The 26,750-nt window shown below is 37.1% G+C and overlaps 1 protein-coding gene and 1 pseudogene across 4 annotated transcripts in view; both read right to left on the bottom strand.

The window, feature by feature from the left end:
- Positions 1-1,546: 1,546 nt before the first annotated feature.
- Positions 1,547-26,750, bottom strand: part of NFAT5 (nuclear factor of activated T cells 5) — a 124,625-nt gene continuing 99,421 nt past the window's right edge. For 2 of the 4 annotated variants that reach the window (XM_065898700.1, XM_065898702.1), the window contains 7 exons: positions 22,738-22,872; positions 22,560-22,612; positions 18,076-18,208; positions 14,131-14,214; positions 5,748-5,896; positions 2,437-4,939; positions 1,547-1,782 (listed from right to left, as the gene is read on the bottom strand). In XM_065898700.1, coding sequence (XP_065754772.1) covers positions 1,547-1,782; positions 2,437-4,939; positions 5,748-5,896; positions 14,131-14,214; positions 18,076-18,208; positions 22,560-22,612; positions 22,738-22,872 — 3,293 coding nt within the window. The remainder of the gene's footprint in view (positions 1,783-2,436; positions 4,940-5,747; positions 5,897-14,130; positions 14,215-18,075; positions 18,209-22,559; positions 22,613-22,737; positions 22,873-26,750) is intronic. The other 2 variants (XM_065898701.1, XM_065898703.1) reach the window with 1 other exon arrangement.
- On the bottom strand, positions 10,281-10,718 carry LOC136141390 (proline-rich protein 13 pseudogene; annotated as a pseudogene).

The raw sequence follows: 26,750 nt of genomic DNA, 5'->3' as shown, positions 1-26,750 counted from the left end.
AAGACTTCAGAACAGCACCGTTCATGGAAAAAAAATGCATTGTTTCTTGTTTCTCAGGAGTCAGCTCCCCTCATTCCTGAAAGGATACCCCCCGGCCTGTGCTGCAGGAGTTGCTGGGTTACCCCAGATCAAAGTGGTCTTTTCATTTAAGTTACTACAGGATCACAAAGCTAGTAATATATTACTAATTGTCTAAAATAAAGTGAAGAAGAGGGGAAGAATAGTATCGCTGAACATAAAAATGGAATACCAGTTCAAGACTGGGATAAGAAGAAAACAGACGTGAATTACTCTGTCAGTTTTAACTATTGTAGGAGGATATCAGAACATAATTTACCATATATTATCCCCTTCATTTTTAAATAGAGCAAGATGTTTATATTTTTCTATGCACAGTTATGGCTAAAACCCTTAACAGAAACACAGAGAATTAACAACTCTCTGAAAAATAAAATCAATAGCATTCCAGCTGTTCCCAGTTTGTGTGTTGTCTGTGATAGAGTCCTCTTATCTGTGTAGACCTCTTAATACAGCTTACCTGTCAGAATGTTACCCCTTCAGTTTCTCTATAAAAACTGAATGAAGACTGCTTCATTTTGGCCAATAGCTGTGCTTTTTATATTGAAAAATCACAGCCTAAGTTATGATTTGAACTTTCCTTTTTCAAAAGCCACTACTTGACTAAATGCAGGAAAGAAAATCTGAATGAAGAACAAAAGTAAACATGAAACATGAATTATTTTCTAATAGCAATAATAACTGAGTGATCCAGCTTATCAATTTAAACTGTACTTTTAAAGAAATAATGCCTAGGAAAATAGCAACAATTAATTCTGTCAGCTGGAAACTCAAATAGATTCTCAGTCATCACTGTTATTAGGAATATAAAATAAAAAGATGTTAACAATGGTGGTTAATCACTGCAATAGGCAGCACAGGTGTGCTCTTTTGCAGTCAGAGTAAAATCCATCCATTTATTCAATCACAGTTTTTCATATTTTGTTTTCTTTTTAAAGTAACAGTTCAATAATCCTCATGGAATCACAAGATCTCAGGGTATCTTGAAATCAGGATTTTCTTCATGGAATTTCTAAAAAAAGAAGAAGTTTAATATAACTCAATAGGGAGGGAAAGCCTTTACAAAGTTCCCGTAGCCCTGAATGATCCCAAAGTATATTACAGTACTACAAATGATACTTTATCATATTTATACTGTCAGACTTTTCAGATTCAATATTTATTTCTTGAGGAACGGAGATATGAGACATAATTATATCTGATATATAGTACATTCATCAGATGTTCTGTCATTCCAAGGAAAAGAAGCTTAGAGCCAGAAGGAATGCCCAGTATTAACAATATGACCTAAGCTATCATTCAGAGTAATTTATTTAGGGTAAAAAAGTACCATCTTGTGAGAAAGCCATATTTTAAAAGATCAGAGTCCTAACAGTGTTATTACTTAACTCAAATCTGCTAAGAATAATAAAATTTATTGATGTTTTTCAATAAGAAAAAAGCCAAAATGCAATACTCACATATCCAGTTAAAAGGAGCCAGTTAAGTTGTTCCCTTGGTTTTGCAATGAAACAAGCAAATCAATCTTTTCAATGTTCTGATTGGTGTTTATAGAGGATGCCAATGGAGAATTCTCTGGCATTTGCTGAGAAAGAAGTGTTGTCACAGGTGGCTGGCCCTCATTTTGCGGTTGGCCTGGCTGACTTATGGCCATCAACTGATCTGGCAATGTAGCTGGTCCAGAAGTTAAAAGCTGACTACAGTCTGCAGAGATATTTAAAATAGAGAAGCTACCTGATTACTTATTTTCTGTTAAGATTCATAAGAAGGTATTTATTAGTGGCTGGGATAAATTCATTACTGTGTTTGTTCATTATAGAGTTAAAAGTGAGGCACCTGACAGCCTCCAAAAAGGTTTTCATTGAACAGTAGTAGAATTCATCCTAGGTTTCCTCTAAGCAGTATAAAAATACAACAATGCTTAGTTATCACCATAAGTCCTATATAATTTCCTTGCTATATAAACATTTAAAGAAACATGGTTTTCTACATCCTTGGAAACTACTTACTTTAATTGGCTGAAAAATTTTCTGTCATTCTTACTTCATTTTCCTTTCAAGTTTATATCTTAAAATGGCAAACACATACATTTATATATGTTACCACATTTAATCCTTCCAATATCCTTTTCAAGTATGTAATATTACCACCACTTTAGATATGGAAACTGAGGTTCATGCAGGTCAAATATCCTAAGGTCTCAGTCTGTAAGTGGTATAGCTGGGATTTGAACTCAATTGTGTCTAACTACAACCTGTGCTCTTAAAACCACTATGTTGTGCTTTCTTCTAGTAATAATAATGTGACCATTTCGACCAATAACATTTAAGAAATGAGAAATTAGAAAGAGTTTCTTACTATTTTGAATGCCAAATAAGAACATTCCTGAAGTCTGCTGAGAAGAGCCAGGAGAATTTTGTAGTTGGTTCATTGTGCCTCCTGTAGTGTTGTGAAATAAAGTAGCCTGTGGTTGAGGTGAAGATGTGGCTCCCTGGATTCCAGGCATGTTGTTCTGAGGGGAATAAAGGGGAGACTGTTGCATGTCTTGTTGGTTTATACTGTTCTGCAATGCAGACATGGATGCTGGAGAAAGGAAGAGTGTTACTTGCTGCTCTTGAGAACTGGGTGACCCTTGGACCAACTGAATCTGAGGAGAGCTATGGAACAAGGAGGTCTGTGATGATTCGGACTGGGCAGGACCTGGGTTCTGAAGTGAGGAAACTGTGGGCTGGTTCTGAAATTGCATGGGCTGCTGTTCTTGATTCATTGGGGCCATGTTATTTTGTTGATGAAAAATTGACTGGTTCTGTTGCTCCTGATTAGCCATTGGATTTTGACTTGGGTTGAATATCATGTTTGGTGGTGGCTGCTTTTGAGATGCCATTGGAGCCATGGTATTCTGATTGCTGAATAAAATGCTCTGCTGCTGCTGCTGCTGCTGCTGCTGCTGCTGCTGTTGCTGCTGCTGCTGCTCCTGGGATGCAGAGTTACTCTGGATGGCAACCATTGAGTGCTGTGACTGGAAGATTGTTCCTTGTTGGTTTTGAGGCATTGGATTAGGAGGAAGGGAGCCCAGGGAAACCTGAGGCTGAAACAGACCTTGCTGGGAGGGTTGTGCCTGTTCTTGGGAAAGCATAGGGGTCTGGATGTGTGATATTGGAGCCTGCTGTTGGAATGCAGCTTGCTGCTCAGTGTTTGATGTTGACTGAAGTGGAGAAATTGAATTCTGAGCTGCAAAAAATGAAATCTGTTCTTCTTGGGCTACTGTGTTAGTTTGAAGATTATTCATTGGACTCTGGGAAAGAAATATGTTGGCTGACTGCTGGTCTTGAGGAACAGAAGAGCCCTGTAGCACAGCCATGGTATTTTGAGAGTGAAACATTGGAGGCTGCATTGGTTCAGAGGAGGTTGTAGAAGTCTGACTGTGGACAATAGGGCTTGGACTATGAAAAATAGAACCTTGAGTTTCCTGGGAAAGGTTCTGAGCATCAGCAATAGGATTCTGAGGATGAAAGAGTTGAGCCTGTGAATGAGAAGACTGCTGCAAAAAATTCCCTGATTGGAGTGACATCATCTCATTACCTTGCTGGAATAAACCATTACCTTGCTGCTGAGTACCATTATTTTGAACACTTATCATACTTTTCGTAGATGAAAAAAGGCTAACTTGAGGTTGACTGTCTCCACTATGTTGCATTTGGACCATGGTCTGAAAGACACTGTTCTGAATCTGTTTTGCTTGTGTTCCAGTTTCTTCTCCATCTGCTGAACTTGATGTCTGAAACATGGTAGTGCCAGGAGTTGCAACCTGCTGTGTGGTGGTTGTAGCAGTTTCATTTCCAGAAACTGCAGGAGGAGAAGAAAACAATTCACATTGCATTTGCATGTCCTCATTGGCTGATAACGCACTCATCATATGAGAAGTCTGCTGGTAAACTGGAGACTGCTGAAGGTTTCCATTTGCTGAAGCAGTTGAAGGAAATAGCTCTGACTGAATCTGGGCAGCTGCCTGGCAGATACTCTGTTGCATCTCTATCACCATTGCAGCTGATGATTCCATCACTTGCTGTTGCTGTTGTTGCTGTTGTTGATTAGATAATGTGTTTTCATTCTGTGGGTGAACACTTTCAGCTCTTCCAGCTATTAAATTATCTGGTCTGGTATGGACTGCTGGCTCTGTTGAGGAAAACATTCCAGGGCTTACGCTATTTTGAATTTGACTGACTTGTTGAAAAATGTCTGCACTAAGCTGTTCTTGAACATTCTCATTACCATCTGGAGCAGAAAATAAAACTGAAGATAACTGTTGTTGTGCCTCTAAAACTTGTTGGACCAAGTCAACATTTCCATTGCTGCCACTAGTAGTACTGCCTGTAAAACTTCCTGCCTGCAGCTGTTGAATTGTATTCTGTAGCTGCTGACTCACACTATTTGGTGATGGGAAAATATTTGATGAAATCTGCTGCTGTAAAGTCTGTGCTTGTTCTTGTAGTGGTGACTGCTGCTGTTGCTGTGATGCCTCAGTCAGGTGTGACAAATTAACCACTGTACCATCTGACTGTAATACCTCTCTAGACTGAGTTTCTCTTGTCTGAAACTGTGTAGCCTGCTGCAGTAGTGCATCACTGTTGGGCAGCTGACTAGAAGCAGAAACTGCTGGAAAGGTACCAGGCTGTGAAATGTCCTGTGTTTGGATAGTTGTCAGGGTCTCTGGGTTGTATGCCTTGGGCTGAATCTGTTGTTGCTTTTCATTTTCAGAAGGTAAGTGGGAAGATGATGATGATGATGAAAAAGACCCATTTCCTGCTATGTTAGGGATATTTTCTAATGTTTGTTGAGTGGATCCAACTGTCTTTGTAGTCTAAAAAATAAAAATTGCCAAATAACATGTACATATAAATATTAAATGAACTCATATGATACTTCAAAATTATTATTATTATAAAAACATATGCAGGGCCAATTTTACCCTCTATATTATTATTTGGAAAACAGGTGTAAGGCTGTGATTCTCAGTGATAACATTATGTCTTACTGTCATCAGGATTTTAAAATAAGTATTATAAGCAAAGATACTCAAATAAGTAGAAGAATAATCAGCTGCTGGAGAGTAAGAACACAATAATTCTATGGTTGATGAATTAATAGCCAAATTAAAAATATGTCCATTTGTGGATCACTGGTAACATTATTGAGAGGGGGGAACAAAGGTAAAATGGAAAAGGAGCTTTAGGAAAAGACTGGTGGAGAAAAGGAAATAAAATGTCTCTAGTTTTGAAAATGCTAAAACCAGTACTTTCATTAATACCACACATCACAAAGGTCTAGCTAATGTATTAATCCCTCCCTTGTCAAAAATGTATATTGGCGTATAGCTGATTCACTTTGTGATATAGCAGAAACTAACACACCATTGTAAAGCAATTATACTCCAATAAAGATGTTTAAAAAAATGTATATTGGAAGTTGCTTCGCAGGCTATTTTATTTGAATATAAAATCATTTACTCTGCAAAGCAAAATTCATTAAGTGAATCCAAAGAGAAACAGATATAAAAGAAATAGGAGAAGTAAAAAGCATAAATATGGGGAAAAGAAATCAAACTACTCAAAATATAGCAATTTTTATATTTGAGGTTAACATGTGGGGCACTAGTCAATGCAGCTCACCTTAAAAATAGGGGAAGATCTTTTCTCTGCTGTTACTTCCATTGGAGTAACATCTTCACTCTTAATCACACTGCTTGATATGAGTGGAGTGATCAGAGCATTAGAAAGAATATTTACCTTATCTAAGTTACATCCAGCAGTTTTCATTGCTGCACACATATCAAAAAAAGAAAGAAAAGTTTAAAATCACTGAAATCATCAACTATTTCATTCTACTGTGTGTTGACATTAGTCATGATTTAAACGTCTATTTTTTGATGCTATGATGGTAGCATGAGATACAAAACTGGTGTATCAAAATGTGCCCTTTTTTTTTTTTTCTTGGTCGTGCTGCGCGGCATGTGGGATCTTACTTCCCTGACCAGGGATTGAACCCAGGTCCCTTGGCAGTGAGAGTGCAGAGTCCTAACCACTGGACCACCAGGGAATTCTTTGCCTTCCCTCTTTTTAAGTATCAGTGCCCTGAGGACTCCTGGTAAAAGCCCGAGACTATGAGTTAAATATCGACAATTGAGCATTTCAGTTATCAAGTGATACTCCCCAGCACCCTTCCAAGGTGCCTGAATGAATGCACTGCTTAACATGACCATAATATATTATAGGATACAGCTTGGAAATCTCTAGGAGGTTCAAGCTACTCAATTACAACTGTTATGTTCTCCTCTTAGTATCTGGCTGCCTGGCAGTATAAAGCCAAACTTTTTAAAGGCCATAAGATTGTCTGAACATTTCTTTCCTCAACAAAACTCAAGCTTCTCATTAAAAGATGCCACCAATTAACCAAACAGATTTCACTTTTCTAAATTAATGTCTTAGAAAACTTGAATTTGCCAAGTTGACACATGAACACATTTCTCTCTTAGATAGTACTTAAACTTCTGAAAAGAAAAAATTTTAAGTCCTATTTTAGGTTTACCAATTAAATTTCCAAAGCAAAACCAACAAGTATTTTTCTACTTCCATCTACTTGTATTTTCAGAAGTAGTTATAGATTAACAACCAAGGAAAGGCAATACATAGCAGATAGGTAAGTTCTACCACTTCATTATAAGTATTTTTCCCTCTTGATTCTCTTTCTTCTTTTTCGTCTATTTAAGCCTGCCATTGGCACTTAGTGGAGCATACTGATAATCACTAATGGCAGTCTTCTAAATTGAACACATAGCCAAATTCTGATCTAAAGGTTTACCACTACTTTGAGACCCTGTGTAAAGAAATATAGATTCCCCAGAAGGCTCAGTTGTTAAACTTTTTTTATTGAATTATAATTAACATACAATATTATATTAGCCTTAGGTATACAACATAGTGATTTGATATCTTTATACATAGATTTCTTAATTTGATATTGAGAAGAAATCCTGGCTACAAAGAGGGTTTTAAAATGGAATATGGTATATGAGCAGGATAGTTATCTTTGTAAATATTTTGATTTAAAAATATTTGAAACCTTCTAGTCTTTATTCAGCTTGTCTCACAGCCAGCTGGCTAGAAACAATTCCTATGGAAATTGATTATACTGGGGGAGGGCAAAGTGCCCATTTAACTTTCAATATTCTATGCTTTATTACTCTAAGAAATTAATTATTTACTCATGAGTTCTCTGGACCTATTTTCACCTAGATACTATCAATACCAATATGATTCAACTCACAATCCAATTCTGTCTGAGACAAAGCTTCAGATCATGCACAGGGCAGGCATTTAGAAGTAATTCAGGCCCACCCCACAAGACAATCTGAAAGACCATTAGTGTTGTCTTACGTTGATCCTGTAATATCAACTGCTATTCTTGCTTTTGAATTCTATTAGAATATGAGTTCCATGAAGGCAGAGATTTTGTTGTTGTTGACTGATGCATAGTAGGTAATCAATAAATATTTGTTGAATGAAGAAATGAATGAATTAATTTTACTTTTCCTTTATCGTAGTCAATTTAGTTTGTTGTGGGCTGTTTGGTTAATCTTATAGTGTTACATATTTTCATTAACAGTATTTCTGGCCTAAAAAATTTCAGTATCTAAAAACAAGTTTATATTACATTTCAATTAGACACTGCATATAAATATCCATTGACAAACAAATGCATCACCTACACAGTTACTGCTTAACAGATCTATATGCATATTTGCCCCAAATTTATTTAGGGAATAATTCTCTCTCTCTCTCTCTCTCTCTCTCTCTCTCTCTCTCTCTCTCGACCTCACTGCACGGCTTGTGGGATCTTAGTTCCCTGACCAGAGATCAAACCCTGGCCCACGGCAATGGAAGCCCAAGTCCTAACCACTGGACAGCCAGGGAATTCCCAGAGAATAATTCTTATTAGTGTGACTTTTCTTCTTCTGGCAAGTGAGAATAGGTGGAATAAGTTGAGCAAGAGTCTTTTACTTCTCCTAAGGAGACTATTCACAAATAGGTATGTCTACTAGCGTAGACAAACAAGGAAAGGACTTTTTGTCTAGTGCTCAAAGATACAAGTCTTTCTATGGCCATATGCATAAAGTCTTTGTACGGCCAATGATAATTTAGTTTTCTGAGCCCTATTCTGATCTGCTTGTTGTGTTAGCTTTGCGTGAGCTCCAGCTGGAATCCTGCTGGTGCTGCCTGAAGGAGTGGAAGGTGCTTCCCTGGGCTGCCTGGTGTCATTAGGTGGGGGTGAGGGGTGCTGGACCTGCAGGAGGGAAAACCTTTCTCCTGGTATGTTCTCTGGTCTCCTGGTACTAATGGGGTTCCCATTATATCACTGTTGGTGCTGCTGGGGAAGGGAAGCAACTACATGAGCTGTCTTTTGCCACTGGGTACAAGGTCAAGAACTGTGGGGTCTGGGCTGCATAGCTCTCTGCCACTGGGCAGAGGTTTGGGAGACCCTGGTCTAGTTTACCTTCTGCCCCTGGATTGCCTTCTGCCATTGGATGGAGGGTTGGGAGACACTTGGTCTGGATCTTACTATGGCCCTGGTGGAGGGCCAGGTGTTGCCAGGTCTAGTTCTCTCTCCACTGTTGGGGGAAGGATAGAGACACACAGGGCCTACTGGTACCACCAGTGCAGGTGGAGGGAGCCTGTGTGCTGCTGCCTGCTGTGGGGTGGAGGATGGGTTGGCCCCCTGGGTTCTGCCCTTGCCACTCCTGCAGACGTACTGACCTGCTGCTGCTGGCACATACGAGTCCTGTGTTTTGGGCCTCCTGATTCCACTGTTGGCAGATCAGGTCCATTACTAGTTGGCGGATGTGGGGAATGGGGTGGGCTAACCCTTCCAAATTCTGCTGTTGCTATTACAGGGGGATAGGTTGGGGATGGGTTGGCCCCCAAACACTGCTAGTGGGTCAGCTGCTGTCACTTGGTACGAGTCATCTCACTAAATCTCTACTGGGATTTCCCTTTCCTGATCTTTTGGCCAAAGAGAACAGGCTTTTCATGCTTATTTACAGACTTATTATTTTGTCTATGCCTGTTGCCAGTTCTGAGTCGCAACTGCTGCCCAACTCAGATAAACTGGAGATAAAAAGAAAACCAGTTAACTCACTTGGTGTTGTTCTGTAAGTTCTAAGGTCTTTAGCCAGTCCTATTCCTTTTTTCTATATTTCAAAGTCATTTTATACTGCTGAATACTTCCAAGGTATTAAGTAGATTTAGAAAGGAGAAACAGGGAAAAGTGGGTCTATACTATCTCCCCCACCACCCCCCTCAGGAAAAACAGCTTTATTTGGACCGAGAATTGGAGATGAGAGGAGGACCTGAGGGAGCATACTGAGCTAAGGAGTAGAGACTAGTTTCCAAAATGGCAGTCAGAGCTCATCAGCCAAAAATGGGCTCCACTTCCCAGCAGGCTTGCAGTAAGTGCAATCAAAAAAAGGCCTGCTGGGAAATGTTTATTTGCCACTAAATCACCCAAGCATGCCACAATTACAAGAAAGGTACAGGTTGTTTTTTTGTTTTCCATAATTAAATTTCCATAGCATCTCCCCAATCAAAAGTATTACAAAAAGAAGTAAAAAATCACATTTTACAGATCTTAGACTTGTCTTCAGCATTTTGCTCAAATTTCACCATCTTCAAAAAGTAAAACTCTTGTAAAACTCATCAGCTAAAAGTTCTATCCGGGCTTCTCTGGTGGCGCAGTGGTTGAGAGTCCGCCTGCCGATGCAGTGGATACGGGTTTGTGCCCCGGTCTGGGAAGATCCCACATGCCGCGGAGCTGCTGGGCCCATGAGCTGTGGCTGCTGAGCCTGCGCGTCCAGAGCCTGTTGCTCCGCAACAGGAGAGGCCACGGCAGTGAGAGGCCCACATACCGCAAAAAAAAACAACAAAAAAAAGTTCTATCCAAGCAGTGAGAATACGGCCTTCGCCAGCCCATGGCAATTCTTTTCCCATTTTCCCTAGCCAGTTAGGGTTGAAAAGCAGAGTAAGGCTCAGATTGCTGGGGTGGGGAAGGGAGAGACTCAAGGGCTAATTTCTCCCAGTACAAGATGGCATCTGAAGCTTGATGGGAGAGCACAACTGGAGGGACTTGAGGGAAGAGTCCAGGCCCTGTATTCAGTCAGAGTCACTGCTGGAAGAGGAGGAAGAGGAGGAGGAGGAGGAGGAGAAATGCTTGCCATGCTTGTGGTGTTTGTGCTTCTTTTTGTGAGCTTTTTTCATTTCCTTCTGCATCTTCGTGTGGATCACCATTCCTGGCCCTACCATGCCAGGAGCCAAAGGATTCACAGGATGCATGCCAAGGGCAGGTGGTAGGTATGCAGGGGGGTAAGGACCTGTGGGTTGGCATCCTGGTTACGTGGTTGTGGCACACGATGACAGGTCCACTAGGGGCAAAAGCTGGATTCCCCTGGGGTGATCCTGGGGGAGTGGGAAAGGGGCCTGGAGGAAAGGAAGGGTTGGCAGGTGGTGGATGGGTAGGATTGCAACCTCCAGGGTACCCGATGTTAGGGGGTATGGATTTGGCCCTGGCTGCCCAGCATTGGGATTCCTCATGTTCAGGTGTTTCCTCCAATCCAGGAATGGAGAAAGAAGGAAACTGAGGAACCAGATGTCCCGTCACCTTTACACCACCGCCTGGGCTAAGTCTACACTATCTTTTCTCAGAACCCACAACTGTATCTTAACGGACTTGCAAATAATACTAAATGGCTTTTAGTATCTTTTCTTCCTACATTTTCACTATGTATTTAATGAGCCCTTACAAAGTTCCAGGCACTGTTCTAGGTTATGAGGATCCAGTGATGAATAAGATGGATAAAGCCCTACTACCTGGAGGTTACATTTTAGTGAAAGAGGAAAAACATACAAACAAGTAAAGTCTGTACTACCTAGAAGTTGGGGGAGAAGTTTTAAGCCAATTCAGAAAATCCACAAAGTAAATTATTAATTTTTATTTTGGCCATGCCACATGGCCTGTGAGATCTTAGTTCCCTGACCAGCAAATCAAACCGAGCCCCACAGCAGTGAAAGCGTGGAATCCTAACCACTGGACCACCAGGGAATTCCCCAGAAAGTAAATTAGACAGACATATTTAACCATCCCCATATCAATTTGAATTTATGAAGAATACTGTTATTGATAGTTTATGCCAAATAATTTTTAAAGAGTGTTCTCCTTCCATCCATGCCAAATAATAACAATTTTGGAAACTTAGAAAAATCTTTGCTAAGTTTGTTGTCATAAAGCAGCACTTAGGTCATATATAAATACATTTGGTTAAAATACAAATTAAGATTTATAAGGGATGGAAATAATAGAGTAAAAAGAATACAGAGTTTTGGGGGAAATCTAAGTTGCAACCTCTGTCAGTTATTAGCTGTGTGACCTTGAGCAAATCACTTAACTTCTCTAAATTTTGATTTATTTACCTATAAAATGAGATTGAACTACATTATCTCTGTGATTCCTACAAGCTCCTAAAACTTTTCACATAATTGCAACCAGTTAGAGAAAAACATATGCTGGCAACTATTTTTTCACATTCATCCAATTAACCACTCTTTACAAAGCTAAAACTGAGAGACTGCACATCAATACTCTATCCCTGGGTCCTAAACCTGCATCACAGAGTTTTTGAATGATCTGTCTAGAATTTTCACTTACATCTTCCTGTACGTATATAGATATAGAAAACTTTCTGGAAGCTGTTAACAATAGTTTACACTGTGCACTTTATCTTATGTAATTTGTATTACTTTTGTGTTAATATATACACAGTTGGGTAAAACTGAAAAATGAATCATGATGCTTTACCACTAGCCTTAATATCTCACTGAGCAGTTGTGCAGTTATCCCCCTTACTCTCCACCTCCCCCTGCAAACCCTCTCCGAGGAATGAGAAACTTGTTGCAGGTGAAAGCTTTCAATGTCTGGCCATAATGTCCTATTTATGTATCAAGTTCTAAATCTTACTGTAATTGATGGCTATTTTAAAGAATGTTATGTGGAGGGTTATGCCATAACACAAATTTAAAAGTCATTTATGTTGCTCAGTCTTCATCATTAAAGCATACCTAATTAAATCTCTCAGAGGGCACCTGGGCATTATACCAAAGCTCTGATTTCAAGGAAACACAAAAATAAGCTATTTGTCAAGGGAAATTCCTAGTTGAAAGCTATTGTTGGTTTAACTGATCAGGAATCTCCAATTAATGGTACTGTATTTAAAAATGACAAATGAAAAATTTTAACTGATAAGATAGTTTAGTATTTAATTTTATATCTTCATAAAATTATTTTACATGATTTCAGTTGATAAAATTGTCAAAATAAGAAGGTCTGAATTGTGAAAAATAATAATATGTGTATGTGTGTTTCTTACCCATTTTTTAGGCTTGTAAGATTTTGATCAAATGACTAAATCATTTTATTACCAAAAATTAAACATAGCATTTAAAACCTTTTAACCTTCACTATGAGAAATTTCACACTGGATTACATTAGTGTCCCACCAGCCTGATACTCTATGAAAGAAGCATGAAGGAGTTTTTGCAGAAAAGCAGGAACACATCAAAGTTAGCAAAGGACAGACCATAAATGTCCCTGACTTTCTTTAATGATTGATTAATTATGGTATTATTCATCTAATAAACATCGTTTGAATTATTATTGCTTAGATGTTACCTTATACACTAAAGCTCGACCTGTCTTTTTATTATTTTATTTATTTATTTTTGTGCGGTACGCGGGCCTCTCACTGTCGCAGCCTCTCCTGTTGCGGAGCACAGGCTCTGGACGCGCAGGCTCAGTGGCCACGGCCCACGGGCCCAGCCACGCCGCGGCATGCGGGATCCTCCCGGACCAGGGCACGAACCCGCGTCCCCTGCATCGGCAGGCAGACTCTCAACCACTGTGCCACCAGGGAAGCCCCCTCGACCTGTCTTTTTAAATTCCTCTATGGAACCTTGATTTCCTCACCTGTGAAATGACAATCGTAAATTTCCTATCTCATAGACTTGGCAGATTAAATGAGATAATGGTGGTAAAGAGTGTGGAATGCTGCCTAGCATTTAATATATGTTCGAGAAACATTAGCCATGGTTATCCCTAGCAGAAACTTGTAAATTTTCCTGTAGTTAAATCAGATCATTATGCACTTACTTGTGCATAATTCCTAATTAATCTATTTTGGAACTGTTGATAGAAATTATAATGGCAAGCTATACTAAACTGAATATATATATATGAATGCTGAATTTTACTATGACAATAGGAAAAAAAATCCACTGTATTTGATAAAATGTATTAAGCATATTATGCCCCTTAAAAATATAAGTATACAAAATTTTAAAATTTAATTTAACTCATGAATTTCATGGCAGAAAAATATAAGTAAAAGCTAGAATTACAGGAATAAATCAATGGCCATTATGCAATTGACATCTTCATATGTAATGGCACAAAAGCATCATAATTGAGAAACACATTATAACATCCTGAAGATATCTTCATTTTCTGTTTGGAAATAATGGTGTCAGAAGAAAGAATGGTACCTAAAGAACCTAAAGCAACTTTTTCAAATGCCAATAGTTTCTATTTTGGTCTCTTTAGTCTCAATGTCAACTACTCTTATTGGCAGCAAGAAGCTTTATAAGGCTGTTTTATATATTGTATTCTATATATACTTTTAAGATTTTTAATATTAGGGAATAAAAAACAAAACAAAAACTTCTCTATTCCAACACGTTTAAAAAAAAAAGTTGTTTATATGGTAAATGAAGGGAAATATCAAGTTGGGAAGCAAGTCTCTGCATTCAGTAAAGTCAAACAAGTATTTATTTTACAATATGGAAGATAACCTGCAAGGTGTTCCAAGTACACAAGAGAAAATAAAATAGTAAGGTTTGCTAGAGAAAATATATAGCATCACTAATTTACAATTTTTGAGCAGAATTAACTCGGTACCTTTCATGGCCTCTTCGAAAGAGCAAGGTCTTGCCGGACTAGATATTTCCTTCTTCACATTTACATTCAAAGCAGCAGCTGCTGCTATTAAGACAAACAAAAAGGATTAATGTATTTATTTAAACTTATCCTAACAAAACGTGTATCTTAAAATTCTTTAACTGGAATATCTTCTCACAAAGCACTATTAAATTATTTGTTTAGCAGAAATTCTAGGTTCAGATGAGTTTTTATAATCACCAGTCTACGCTCTAAAATGCACCTGTCTCCCAGTGGGCAGAAACATATGCTTACTTATTAAAACAAAATAAAAACAACTGCAACTTCAAAAAATCTTTCTTGTAACAGTACACATATTTATATGAGTAGAATACTGATATGAGATTTTTAAACTTACCAAATATACTGTAACACTAGCATGAAAAAAAAATTCAACATTTACCTACATGAATGATTTATTTAAAATAATACTGATTCAGAGTCAATTGAGCTAAATTTTTTAAAAAACTGTGATGAATATACAAAATCTATAACATTATGATTATTCTTTTTAGCAAGCCTTAGAAAACATAATCTTTGCTATTATTAAAGGAGAATTACTACACTACTATATCTATACATATCAAGTACATCTACTATGAAAACTTTAAATTTAATGAGCGTGAGAGTAGAGATCAGTTCTGAATGGTAAAGTTAAATAAATTCCAAATAAACAGGTTTTTACTTAAAATGACTATAATAATTTTATTTAAATAGATGTTAATTTCTATTTTTCATTGTATTTATTTATTTTATTTATTCCCTTATTTATTCAAAATGGGAATTGAGTCAACTTATTTTCAATGTATTTTTCACATGACAATGCAAAATGATGGTTATAGAGAATATAAAGAGATAGTTAACTGTGAATAAAGAGACAAAAGGTACACATCTTCTAAGAATGAAGTAAAAAAATTTATCTAAGCATGCTGCGCTACACACGAGGTCCAACAAATGATAATTTGAATGAACTATCAATTGAATAGAATTGATGAGAAAAAAATCCATAGACTATTTTAAAGCATAACATTAATTCTAGTAATTACAGATTTAAAAATGGAAACTCATCTTTGAAAAATTTTTTTAATTTCTACTTTTAAAACAAGTTTTAGTCATTTGTCTTTAGAGCAACAAAAAATTATGAATAAATATTTTATCCTCCATTTCTTATAGCAATTACTACTGCAGAGTCACTGCAAAAAATAACTAAGGAGATTTCTGTGTCTTAATAGATGGAAGTAAAACAAATTAATGGCTAAGCAATGCTTCAGTGACTAACTGGCAATGAAACAAAGGTTTTACGACTCTGCAAAGTTAAGTGCCTAAGAGCATGTACATGCAATGTATTTTTGGCAGTATAGACTCAGAAGGCTTTAAAGGGGCTTGTGTCTGGCAGACCATGTGGAGCCAGCCAGTTTATGTACACTTGAGCCCCTGCCCCAATCCTACTTTTAGACCGTGTACCAAGTATACAAGATCCCAAAATTTTCTGCACAACTACTCTATGAACCATGTGTGAAATCTCAGGCCTATAGGGTGAACAGAGCTTATGAGCACTGGCCAGTGCATCAGCGCCCTCCAGGTAGAGGATGGAGCCAGTAGAGGGGAAAGAAGGGTGCCAGCCTGGGGATTCCTCTTTCTTCATGTTGTCATATCCCAGTTTGGACCTCCAAGCAGTTTGAAAATCCTCAATTCGAATCTGGCCTTCCAGGTTATTATGAAGGTATTTTGGTCAAATTAGGAGGATAGAATATATTTTATTTAATTATTTGTTATTTTTATCTATAACTTTTAAATATTTAGGCAAAATGGTGTAGCAGTTGCCATTTCTACTCTTGACTCACAAAAATTATGCTGGGCCTTGTTCTAGCTGTTACAATTACTATACACCACTGACTATTCAAATGTTTAACCACAGTCCCTGGAGGAATCACAAAAGCAATTAGTTTATCATAATGGGACAGTACAAATTTTCTATAACCAAGTTTTCCTGAAATCATATTCTCTTACATGAACACCTAAAAAGATGCTCACATTTTATAAAATATAAAAAAAGTGAAATTGTGGGAAGATTCTTTAATTAGCTATATCATAAAGGCAGAAACTGAAGCACTGGATCTCACTATAAAATTTGCATATTATATATTTATTCAATTAACAGTTTCTGAGGGCGACTGCTATCTATGATGTATACAAGGGGGAAATACTTAAAAGAATAAACTATGTTAGTGATTGCCTAAATGTGGCCAAATATAGCTGATTAGTGTAGGCTTTAAAACAGAACACTTAAAAGCTGTTTTATTTGGCAATTTATTAAAGGGAAATTTTTAATAATCAGCATTCATCACTAAGAAATGAAGATTCATAGTGCTGATGCTAAGCACTTCAAAGTCCTGAAGTTCTTTATTATTGATCATAAAACCAAACAAAAACAACAAAACCTCAGTATTTTCAGGATGGCGAAAACTTTAAGGCTATTTCCACACACACACACACACACACACACACACACACACTTCCTTCTTCCCTTCCCACACAATTAATTACTGTATGCCATTTTTCTCCCCCTATGAGCAAACTCCTCCTCACACAAATACTAAATGTTAATATTTAGTAACTAGCAGTTACTAAAATGTTTTAACTACCATTAGTTTTAAATCAAATTTTCTTGGATTTTTGAGGCCTTCTTAGAAAGAAAACAATCAACTATTTCATCTTTAAGTATAAACCAATATCCTCTTCCCTAGTTTTGTTGAAGCCAGTATATTATTTCCAAACTTTGCCTTTTTCTGTCTGAAATTTCTACTTGTGATCTTTTATTCTGAGATAAATACTAAAAGGATTTCATTAGTGCTATACTATGGCACAATTTTGTAGCAAACTGGTGGGAAATAACCAATATTGTCAAACTCAGACATGATTAAAAAGAACAAAAAGGGAACAGATCACATTAAGTGATAGAATGTAATTATCAAGACTAGTTATAACTCTGTCCTAGCGACTATTCCCATCACTTTTGTTGCCAGGGCTTTCTTTCCTTGCTACCATTTTTCACTTTGTACCTCACTGAATCCTGAACTATTTGGGAATAACATATCGGTAAACGTAAAGATATGGAAGAACTTCTAGCTCTAAAGATTCCTGAGATAGGAATGGAGTAAACCATGGTAAGCATGGCAGAAACCAAGCCTAGGTCAACAAAACATGTGAAGAGCTTCCATTTCCAAAATGTTCTCTCTGCTTCTCCAGGAAAAGCCTTCTCTTCTTCAGGCAACTAAACTAATGTAGGCAAAAAACTCTTAGGACACTTCTTACCCAGAGATCTAAATTTATAAGCAACTGCTCTGGTTTCTAAAGCACCTGTTTTACCTAAATGCTTAAAATTACATATAAAATATTTATTCACCAGAAGTCTTTGATATTTTTGATAACACAAATTTGAAAATGTTACAGGCATATGATTCTATTTGTGATATTATCACTTATCATTCCAAGCTATCTCTCACCTCTCCCAAAATGCATCCTATAAGCCAGCCAGACTAAAAACTATTAGCAGTTTCTCAAAGTCGTCACTTTCACCTTTCTGCACATAAGAGGTACTCAATGAATGGTAATTCTTACCAAGGAGTAACTTGTATGACAACTCTGGAGAGCCTGACTTCAGAGCATTTCTAGCTTTTCTTTTATTATTAGAGCATAAGGCAGAAACAGTTCCCTTAATATAAGAGTAAAAGCAGTGTTTGGTGGCCATCTTCTTAGGAAATAATGCCATCTTCAAAAAATACTGATATCAATTCATCTTAGCACACAACTTTCTCTTTTAAGTTGGCTGGTCTTCTTCATATTCTTCCAAAGAACTAGAAGTTAATTATTCCTTTTGATTCAGAACTTTTTATTTTGACATACCTGGGTCTGGAGTGTAAGTGAATGGCTGAACATCATGAGATCTTCCAGCATTGGTCACTACGTATATTCCCACTGATACTGGCAAAGTTATATGTTGGTCATGATATGGGGGAACCTTCACAATAAGATGATTCTAATTGAAAGAAAATTATAAGAGTCAGAAAAGCAGTAATGTTTAAATTAAAATTTTCAAATAAAATATGATAATTAAGTACATTTCCTGTTAGTTGTAAAGTTTAAAAAGTCTGACTAGGGGAAAAAACGTAATATTTAAAAGCATCGGGACATTAATCTTAAAACTGCTTTTAAGGTAAAATACCAGTGTTTTACAATGGCTTACAAGGTCTCTGCCCTGTCAACTTTATCTCATTCCCCTTCCCCTCCAGCTTGTTACACTCCAGTCACATTGACCTTCTTACACTAACACAGTAAATTCATTCTTTTAACACACTAAATTCATTTTTACCTCAGAGCCTTTACAACTTTCTGTTCTCTCTCACTGGAAAACTCTTCCTTTACCTCTTCAAATGGCTAGTTCCTTATCCATTTTCAGGTCTCATTCAAATGTCATCTCCTCAGAGAAGCCCTCTCTGACAATCCTATTTAAAGTAGCACCCCTCTCCAATCTGACCACATAATCTTGTTTATTTCTAAAATAGCACTTATCACCACCTGAAATTACTGTGATTATCTGCTTCTTTTTGTCCCTCTCCAACCAAAAGAATGTAACCTCCATGAGAACCTAGGATGTTCTGTTCTTCATTCTATCTCCATGGTTAAGCAACTCACACAAAATATACTCAAATATATTTGTTGAAAAAAAGAATGAATATATATTCAGGAAAAAAATATGTCCACCAAGCATAATGTCAGTTACCATACAATGCAGTTCACTACTTCCTAACCACTTTAATTCTCATTTAAAGTCAATAGGGTTCAGTTTACCCAAACCTCAGTAGATCAAAGTCATTTTTTTGTATGTAAAAATAGTGGTAGAAGCATCCTTTTAAGAGAAAGGAAGAGTTCCATAAATGCTTCAGCAGCACTTATTCTTCTTAGAAGACACAATGAACCACATTTGACTTGTTCTCTTCTTCCCTAGTATGTTATAGTATTGGGAAGGAATATCAAGGGGTAGTGATTATTCTTTTTATACTGAGTATGTGATATGCAGGAGGCCAATGGTGATAGCTGAGGATGAAGTGAATGTGATGACATTTTTTACTTAATTATAGTAGTTGGTTGACTCAGTTGAATAGAACATGTGACAAATGAGGCCAAGATTTTGAGCACTTAATTTGTTTCTAAGCCATCATAAAACACTCTCTGAAATAGTCACATTATACATTTAAAAATAGCTTCTTGGGGCTTCCCTGGTGGCGCAGTGGTTGAGAATCTGCCTGCTAATGCAGGGGACATGGGTTCGAGCCCTGGTCTGGGAGGATCCCATATGCCGCGGAGCAACTAGGCCCGTGAGCCACAACTACTGAGCCTGTGTGTCTGGAGCCTGTGCTCCGCAACAAGAGGCCACGATAGTGAGAGGCCCGTGCACCGCGATGAAGAGGGGCCCTCTCTCACTGCAACTAGAGAAAGCCCTCGCACAGAAACAAAGACCCAACACAGCCAAAAATAAATTTAAAAAAATATATATAGCTTATTTATGGCATTAATAGAATGCTTCCTGAATCCAGTTAGCCATCTCAAAAAAAATCACACTTCTAATTCAGGTGCAAAAACATATATAAATGTGTGTACATCCACAGGTATTAGGGGGCAAAAATCTGAATGCACATACTCAATTGCCCATGAGGCCATCAAAAAATGTACCTGCAGTGATCCAACTTCTAAGAAACAGAATCTTAAAATCTTGCCCACCTTCCTTTGTTTAAATACTGCAACTACATCACAAAGCAGTCCTACCTACAGTTAAGGAGATGGTTGAATGGATGGATTTGTGAAGTATCTTCCCGGTCTTAAAATTACATATTTGGCAAACTCAATAACTGAAATTATTCTTCTGAATAAAAACTTGTTTCTTGGTAATTAGTAACAGAATTAGTATCTAAAAGTCAGATGCATATTTTATTTAAACAAACCTTTTACTCCACTTGCTTTGGAGAGCGTATTTAAGCAAATCTAATTTGAAACCTTTTATTTATTTATAAAATTTATTTTATTTTATTTATTCCATTTTTTGGCTGCACTGAGTCTTCGTTGCTGTGCATGGGCTTTTCTCTGGTTCCACAGAGCGGGGGCAACTCTTTGTTGCAGTGTGTGGGCTTCTCACTGTGGTGGCTTCTCTTGTTGTGGAGCACGGGCTCTAGGTGCGTGGGCTTCAGTAGTTGTGGCACACGGGCTCAGCAGTTGTGGCTTGCGGGCTCTAGAGCACAGGCTCAGCAGTTGTGGTGCACGGGCTTAGTTGCTCTGTGGCATGTGGGGTCTTGCTGGACCAGGGCTCAAACCCGTGTCCCCTGCATTGGCAGGCAGATTCTTAACCACTGCACCACCAGGGAAGCCCCCGAAACCTTTTAAAAGCCAAATGAACCTATTTTCATACTAATTCTTCTTACTTCCTCAATCTGAATCCAGAAATTCTACAAGTGGTTTGAATTAAAAACTAAGTAAATTGTAGGTAGTGATAGTAAGCTTTTTAAAAATACTACTCCCAAAAATTAAGAGCAATTAACTACCACTGAGCTAGGAGTACAATACAGACAAAACACACAAAGGATTGGGAGACCTGTGGAGCAGGCAGAATGTTCTCTGAGGTAAAAGGAGAAGAATATATGAAATTTAATTTTTTTCTCTTTTAAAAATATTTATTTTTGCTGCGCCGTGTCTTAGTTGCAGCATGCGGGATCTTTTAGTTGCGGCATTCGAACTCTTAGTTGCAGCATGCGTGTAGGATCTATAATACTTCCCTGACCAGGGACTGAACTGGGTCCCCTGCATTGGGAGTGCGGAGTCTTAGCCACTGGACCACCAGGAAGTCCCTGAATTTTAATTTCTTAGAAAAATCTGCTTGGATTCAAAGTAACGACTTTCTTTTTTCCAGCAGATAATCTTTTTCAGAGCTTACAAGCTCTGAAGTGGGAATGGTCTGATCAACAAGTTATACAAGAAATCATAAAATGCCAGAGTTAGAAGGAACCTCAAATAATCTAGTAAAAGAGTTTATCTTACAGATTAGAAAAGTGGGGCAAAAGAGAGACTTGTCTTACACAGGTAACACAGATTGTTAGTGACAAAGAAGGTACTAGAATTTCAGTTAAGACTAGTCTAACAGAGATTATCTGATGTTAAATGTGACAAAGGAATGGCTGCTGAGTCCTATTATCTCTTCTTGACAGCATGTAGGAAAACTTTCTGCATAGCATTTGTCTAGGTATTCAGGAAGCTCCACCTTAAATGATACTCTGTAGTGAAGAATTCATTTAACTCAAAGTGAGGTATAGTCTTTTCCCTTGTCTACTGGGAGGTGATCTCTAGGCCCCTAGAATGTCCTGTCTGACAGAAGTATCTTCGTTTGTTTAGGGGCTTTGGCCACTGAAAAGTCTAACAATGTAATTTATGAAGAGAGCTTTGAAACATGTCATATCATTTCCAACCTCTGGGGGAACTGGAGACTAAAGGTTAGCTGCACGGGCAGTATGTGATCCAACCCAAATAAAAACTCTGAATACCAATAGCTTGGATGAGCTTCCTAACAGGCAGTACTCTGTATGTACTGCCTATGTTGTCACACATCAATGTGCTGAGAAGGTAAGGCATCCCTGAGGACAGGAAGCTTCACCTTCAGGACCCTCCCAGACCTTACTTTATGTATAGTCTCTCCCTTTGGCTGGCTCTGATTTGTGTTCTTTTGCTTCTCTGTTCTTTATGAACTGTACTTACACATACCAGTCTTCTGCGTATGCCTTATATCTGATTTACTCATAAGTTTGTCTTTCTCTTTTGTTAGTTTCAACTTCTATGAGGTTGGTCTTATCCGCTCTACATACTAATTCTTAAGTCAGTTCTTTATCCTTGTTTTCAAACTTTTTTCCTTGTTATTTGGAAAACAATAAATAGCAAGGTCCTACAAATATAGACTCTTCAAGTGTAACAAGTAGTGCTTCTGAATGCAAAAAGGTAACTAACAAGTATAAAACACCTGGCACATAGCAGGTACTCAATAAATGTTTTCCTTTGATTTAACTAAATAGTACGTTAAGATAGTCCAAATCCTCAGAGCAAATAAATATTAGGAAATCTTTCATTCATTAACAATGGTAATTTGCTAATGCTCTTAACTTTTTCAGATAGAGAACTGTCATTTCTAGCATCAGTGGAATAAATCTATTTCAGTTAAAGAAATCCAAGAAAGAAACTTTAAATGATTTAGGTCAACCTCATATAAAGAAGAAATTTGTTAATGCAGGAAAATTTGGAGCAAAACTCAATTTCTCAGTAAGCAATCAAACTGTAAAAAGTTTAAATTATACCTGATGAAATAATTCCATGTCGATTTCAGCTTCTGACTTCCAAGAGTTTTCATCTGATTGAAATAAAAACAGTGACTTACTAAAATTGTGAAAAATTTTTTACTTTGTAGCTACAATTATATCTTTATAACAAAGTGAAACACGCAACAATTTCTAAGGCAGTATTGTGCCTACTTACCAGAAACATTTTCTTGGAAAATAACTTTAGTTCCTTTCAGAAAGTTCTTGCCGATTAAAAATACTTCTTCCTCTCCTTTCACTGAACAGCTATGTAAGCTCTTCTTTAAGATTTCTGGCACTCCTGCTGGCTGAGCTGTAGATATATATAAGCATTCCATAAAAAGAACCACCAACACTTACTTCTTATCTAAAATCAACTCTCAATTATCCAGTTCTATAAGTTGTCATTGTTGACCCCTGAATTTGACTTCTTTTATTCTGCATATTAAATTTTACCATAACAGAAAGCAAAGAAAAAACAGAAAAGTCTGTATTAATTTTTAATAACTATTATAAGATTTTATAGGGATGGATTAATGTCTGCGATGACATTTTAATTTATTAGATGTCATCTTTGTTTTCTCATTACATGAACAAAAAAAAAGGTGTAAAATATGAATTTGGTCATGTTTCTGTCTTAATATTTTTTAAAAATTCAATTTAAAAACAACTTTATCTCACAATCTTAACCTTAAAAATGTCAGCTATGCTATGCCATTACAAGACTTCTGAGGCAATGTGAGCCTATGGGTGGTATTGAGGGCATCTTTAAGGATCTAGACCCAGGACTCAGGCCCTAAACCAAAAGAACACTTGAAAACAGACTGAATGCAATTCAGAGTAATTCTTTCTACCAGGAGATCTCCTTGAACTAGGATACCCTGAGGTTAAAGATAAAATGCACTTGTTTTTCAATTACATAGACCAACTAACCACTAGTACAATTAACAAAGAGGTTGACTAGTACTGAGCAGGAGCCAGATCTAAGAAATTGTAACTGGCCTACCAACTTCCTCATGTCATGATTTCCTTAAGAAAATTTAATATGTACTGCATAGTAAAACAGGTTCCAAAGTAAGTGTATCTGGGAATTACTGAGTTAAGCAAAGGTAAATGAACAATAGGATTTCTCCAAGCATTTCACATTCTGATGTACACTGTAAATATCCAAGAAGTGAGTATAGTACACAGTCCCCCCAACATATCTGACTCCAGAAACATTCTTCCATATTGATGCCTAAGGACTAGTTTTCCACCAGAATACTCCCTGGGATACTGGTTAATGCAAATACATACTTTTTAGGTACTCAAAAACCTGCTTCCTTAAGATTAAGCACTTTGAAATAGAACACACTATTCGTTGTTTTAGTAAACCCTAACAACATATATACTGCAAAGGTAAACTTTAACATGGTTGTATAACTTATCAACTTCTAAATTAATGAGATAGTCTATTAAACTTTAGGAAAAGTTTAAGTTTTTTTCTCATTAAATACTTACATATTTAATTTTATCTTTACAAGAAAGTAATATGGGAAATTATCCTTGTCAAAATACTGCCCCTCTTTCCCTAGGCCTGCCGTTCCTTGTGGGAAGACTTGCTCCACTCAACGTCATTCTTGCTCCACTCATGTAAGGACTGGCCATGTGACTTGTTCGTATAATGAAATGTGAACTGAAGTAATGTGCCACTTCCAGGCTTTAAGACCCCCACGTGGTTCTACCATCTTCCTCCACTACAAAAATGGCAATATCCCAGAAAGGGGCAGCTTCTAAAGCCTGGTTCCCAGAGTGAAGAAAATGGAGCTGCTTCCAAACTACACCCAATATTATCAGAAAATGAGGAAGAAGTAAAACTTTGTTGGGTAAGCCACTTAGATTTTTTTGGTTGTTTGTTACTGTAGCACCGTTTAGCTTCACTTATTTTAATACAAACAAGTATCTTATCCTAATTCAATATCTGAATGGCAAATAATATTTTCAGCAATGTCTGAGTTTAAAAGAAATTGTGATTGTATAAACATATACACTGTCTGGAACCCACAGGGTTAATGTATGAACAGAATGGAAACAGTTACTGGTCACACACTGGTAATTACATACCCTTTTAAAGAATTAAGTGAATTTATAACTTTTTGGAGTAACACTGGAACTAGATACTTATTTTTATACAACATTCAAGAAAAATATGATAAACATTATTTTGATTAGAAAACAATAAGAGGTGCAAAATTATATGCACATATTGTATTAACAAAATGAATGGAAAGTCTATAACCTTCCCCCCCCACTTTCAAAATACTATATGGAAATTCCACTTCACTCATGATTATCAAAACTTTTTTCCTACCTCATTTTTTCCTTTTATGTATTAAAGGCTTAAGATGGCCAAATGAGGCCCCTCTGAAGGTACAATGTGTATTTATCTTTTATATATTTGTATTTACATTACACAAAGAACTAGTCTGTTCAAGACAATTTACTTCTAACTTTTGACCTAAAAAGGTCTTTCCTATTAAAAAGTTTAATGGTTACCTAACAGGACATACTCCATACTAAACAGAACTGAAGTCAGGATTATTTACGCATTAACTGTTTTAATTTTATCTTTAAGTAATTAGTAAGCTGACTCTTGAAAGTGATCACACTGCTTTAAAAAACTGTAACAAAAAAAGCAGGCACCTTTCTGGTATTATAAAAAACAATGTGCTTTTAGATGCTGTTCTAATAGCGGCCACAAAAATAAAGCTGAGGGACTTCCCTGGTGGCACAGTAGTTAAGAATCCACCTGCCAACACAGGGGACACGGGTTTGAGCCCTGGTCCGGGAAGATCCCACATGCCATGGAGCAACTAAGCCCATTCGTCACAACTACAGAGCCTGCGCTCTAGAGCCTGCAAGCCACAACTACTGAGCCCTCATGCTACACCTACTGAAGCCCGTATGCCTAGAGCAGCCCCTGCTCACCACAACTACAGAAAGCCCTCGCGCAGCAACAAAGACCCAACACAGCCAAAAATAAAAAGCTGAAAAAAATTAATGAACATCTGAATACTGAATATCTGAATACTGAAAAATAACAAAGCAAATATTTCAACCTGTCAAAAGAATTAGTAAGGCTTTTTAATGTCTGTGAAGAGAAGAGAAGTTTACTCAATGATATTATCCCTTTTCTAAAGTTGTGGAAGAGCTAGAAATAAGGAAAGTAGGAACTCGGTAAATTCAGTAAGATTTAATACAATAAGCATTAGTAAGACAAAATCTAAAATACATTATAATGAAGAAAGCTATGATTAATTTTGCCGTATTAAAAAAAATTATTATAGAAGGGTGGATACTAAAAAGGTATGAAAATTGATATTCTTAATTTGATCTAGTATATATGTATTGTCTGGAGACATCTAAAGGTGTGAAGAATGTAAAAGGGGATGATTCTTCTATCCCCTTAACAACAAACAAACAAAAAGACAATGGATCCAATGGCCACTGTTAAACCAACAAGTAGAAGCAGGACTGTTTTTCTAAGGTCACAAGGCACAACATGAATTCTGGCATTAGGCCTTCTTTCCACTGAGTGTTTCTAGATGGAAGATCAAGTATCTGTTTCCTCTCCTCCCTTCCAGCTCTAGAACCTTTTGGCCCCTCTTCCTTTTCTACCTCCCTCTCATCTTCCTGTTTCCTTCTACCTCCCATTCCAATTCTAACCCTTCTTACTAACCTATTTCCTTTTCACCTCTCATTCTACCCCGACTGCTCTAACCTGCCAAAAAGGTTATATTCACGGAAATAAACACAAACCATAAACCCATAATGGAACATAGAGTGGCTATGGTCATGTTCAAAGTATTAGATCACGTAAAAGAAGAACTGCACATGCCCCACTAAAATTGAAACTCCATTCTAATAATATTCAAGTTGAGACATATTGTGATTTACAGTAAATTAGCACCTAAATTAGAAAAGCTTTATAACTCAATAAACCATCTACAGATTTATTCTGTCCCTATCTGAACACAACAGAATGGACATGGAACCTAGAAACTTTAAAAGCAGTATATTTATAACTGAACATTATCCAGAAATAGCCCAAGGAAATACTAGTATCAAAACAAATTTTTCATAATAATGAAAAATAGAGAAATCCAAATGAGCTCTCTTTATTTTTATTTTATTTTATAAAAATTTTTTGGC

Source organism: Phocoena phocoena, chromosome 20 (genome assembly GCF_963924675.1).
Source record: "Phocoena phocoena chromosome 20, mPhoPho1.1, whole genome shotgun sequence".
Lineage (NCBI taxonomy): Eukaryota > Metazoa > Chordata > Mammalia > Artiodactyla > Phocoenidae > Phocoena > Phocoena phocoena.
The sequence above is the reverse complement of the archived record's forward strand: the minus strand, read 5'-3'. Positions and strand labels throughout refer to the sequence as shown.